At 42.4% G+C, this 2,990-nt stretch overlaps 1 protein-coding gene across 1 annotated transcript; it reads right to left on the bottom strand.

The window, feature by feature from the left end:
* Positions 1-560: 560 nt before the first annotated feature.
* On the bottom strand, positions 561-1,478 carry LOC101564454 (olfactory receptor 4A15-like). The gene has a single exon (XM_004648133.1). The coding sequence runs from the start codon at positions 1,476-1,478 to the stop codon at positions 561-563; it is 918 nt and encodes a 305-aa protein (XP_004648190.1).
* Positions 1,479-2,990: the final 1,512 nt, after the last annotated feature.

Here is a 2,990-nt window from a genome sequence, read left to right as displayed (position 1 = left end):
CACCATTATTTTCTGAAATAATGAAAATAGAAAAACTGCATATGTATAAAGGATTTATTTTTAGAAAATGCATCATAAACATTAGAAATTCATTTTTATGCTTTCTAAATCTCTTTATTAGTACACATTTGCAGTACATACTGTATACATTCCTTGAGTGGAGTTTGTCCCTCAAAGTCTTGATTTCCCTCATACCCACAATCACCTCTCTTCACACTTCAAATTAACTTCTATCATGGTTTTTATTTATAGTTTGTTTTTTCATATAATTATTAAGAAGTGAGTTTTTGTTTTATAACAACAATGCAAAAACTCTCATAAAGTAAAATAAGTTGATGACATTAATTATGGCACATAAATTCATAGTCTCAACTGAAACATTTCAACCAAGAAGGAATATATATTTTCTTAAAATATATGCAGATTGCAGTAAGCATTCACATTATACCTGTTTTCTATTGCTCAGTTTTCAGATCTGAAGGAAATTTCAGCATATTGAAATAATCACCCTTGTTTTTCCTGGAAGAACCAAGTCTTCATTAAACATTAGAGGAACAAAATCAATTTTGTTTCCTAGTCCAGAGCTTCCTCATGGCACTTTTTATCTCTGCATTTCTTAGAGTATAGATGAGGGGGTTCAGCATAGGCGTGATAACCGTGTAAAACAAAGTCAAGGCTTTATCAATGGGTAATGTAGAGGGAGGCCTCACGTAAATAAAAATGCAAGGAACAAAGAAGAGGATGACCACAGTGATGTGAGAACTACAGGTGGATAAGGCCTTGCGCCTCCCTTCCTGACTCAAGTTCTTCAGGGAGTGCAAAATGACCCCATAGGAGACCAGCAAGATTGTAAAGATGGCCACAGAGATCACCCCGTCATCAGCTAACACAGTGAGGCTGACTACATAGGTGTCTGTGCAGGCGAGTTTTATTAAGGGGTACATATCACAGACAAAGTGGTCCATGACATTGGGGCCACAGAAAGGAAGATTGTAAACAAAAAGTACATGTGGGGTAGCATGCAGGAGACCCCCAACCCAGGTCAGCAGCAGCAGCAGAGCACACCGTTGTTGGTTCATGATAGTTAGATAGTGCAAGGGTTTGAAGATGGCCACGTAGCGGTCATAGGCCATGACAACAAGGAGTATTATGTCAACACCACCGAATAAGTGAGCTACAAAAAGCTGTGTTATGCAAGCTTTGAAGGAAATGGTTCTCTTCTCATAGAGTAGGTCTTTAATCATCTTTGGGGTAACCGTAGTGGAATAAACAGCATCCATAAATGATAAGTAGCCAAGAAAGGTGAACATTGGGGCATCCAAGGATGGGCTCAGCACCACGGTCAGAACAATGAGTAGATTGCCTGCGATCGTCACTATGTATATCAGTAGGAACACAGCAAATAATATTTTCTGACCCTGGAGGTTCTGAGTGAGTCCCAAAAGCACAAACTCAGTCACATTGTTCCTTTGCTCCATATGTCCTTCTTTGCAACCTTGTGTCACTGCTCAGCATAAAATTATCTGTGAATAGAATTCTTAGTATGACTTTTTAATTTTAAGATAATAGGTTCATTTGTTTATTTATGGGTACTATTTTATGTTCCGGTTTTGCCAGACATTATAAGATTATTTCATGTAAGCAATGTGTTGTTTTATAGGTGGACGATGTTGGAAATAAGTAATTTGAAACATGTAATGGAAAGGATTGATTATGAAAGAATAATGAGTACCTTTCTTTTAGGAATCTAAAATATTTGTATATGTAATTAACTGCATATACTGAAATACATATCAATTATATTTAATACAAAACCAGTAATGCATACAAGATATTTGCTTGAAGGTCATAAAGATCAAGTGACTTCTACATTGCAATTGTAGTAAAATTTATTTAGTTAATAATATGTGCCTCAGACCCAGTCCTAGCCCAGGTCCGGTGAGTGTGTGGAGAGCTTCCTGCTACCCTGTGCCGGCGGGACCAGTCCCACCCCAGGCACAGCGTGGGCTGGACCCACTCCCAGCCCCTTGGGCAGCCCCCTACCACTCCGCAGTGCCTCCCCCACCCCGCCCGCAGAGTAGGATTTTCTGCCGATTTCCTAGAGCTCCCAGACCCAGTCCTAGCCCAGGTCCGGTGAGTGTGCGGAGAGCTTCCTGCTACCCTGCGCCGGTAGGACCACTCCCAGCCCAGGTGCTGTGTGGGCTGGACTCTCTCCCAGCCCCTTGGGCTGCCCCCACCACTCCGCAGTGCCTTCCCCGACCTGCCCGCCTAGTAGGAATTTTTGCCCCGTCCCGGAGCCCCCAGACCCAGTCCTAGCCCAGGTCACATGAGTGTGTGTGGAGAGCTTCCTCTTCTCCCTACTTCACCTTGCCCCCTCCAGGCACAGCTCAGGCCTGGCGTACATGACTGAAGTGTAATCCTGCAGCTGCAATCCCTGCAGAGAGTGTAGAGGATACAACCAACCTGCAAGTCCAGGAGCAGAACATCTAGCCACAGGGGCACAACATTTTCACCCTCAAGGGCAGCAGTGGGAAGGAGCTGAGAACAGCAGCCAGACCCAAGCCAGACGCAGCTGGATAAGTCCAAACTTTGTAGAGCTGCACCTGAACTTCAGTACGTGCGAAGGTTATAACTACAGCAAAGATCTAAAACAAAGGTCAGAAGATAGTGCTCCACAAAATGAAGAGAAGGAACAAAATGCAAACTCAGAACCCAAGCCCACCCGTAACAAGTGCAGAGGACACTAAAAGAGAAAAAATTGGAAATCACACAACTGAAAGCAATGAATCAAAAATTTCTGAAATAAAGAAACAGCTGCAGAAAGATGTAGAAGAACTCAGATTGGAAATGGAAAAAGAAATCCCTGAATTAATAACATCTGCACTAAAGAATCAAATGCAGAAACATATGGAAGAAACCCAGTACCCACCCAGAACAAGTGCGGAGGATACTAGCTTGGCTCAAATGCATGAATTAATAGCGTCGATAGT

The sequence above is a fragment of the Octodon degus genome, unplaced genomic scaffold, assembly GCF_000260255.1.
Source record: "Octodon degus isolate 3935 unplaced genomic scaffold, OctDeg1.0 scaffold00354, whole genome shotgun sequence".
Classification (NCBI taxonomy): Eukaryota; Metazoa; Chordata; class Mammalia; order Rodentia; family Octodontidae; genus Octodon; species Octodon degus.
This window is presented reverse-complemented; position numbering and strand designations above follow the sequence as displayed.

Coding starts and splice junctions, on each gene's coding strand:
- LOC101564454 (XM_004648133.1), bottom strand. CDS start 1,478: ATGGAGCAAAGGAACAATGTGACTGAGTTTGTGCTTTTGGGACTCACT.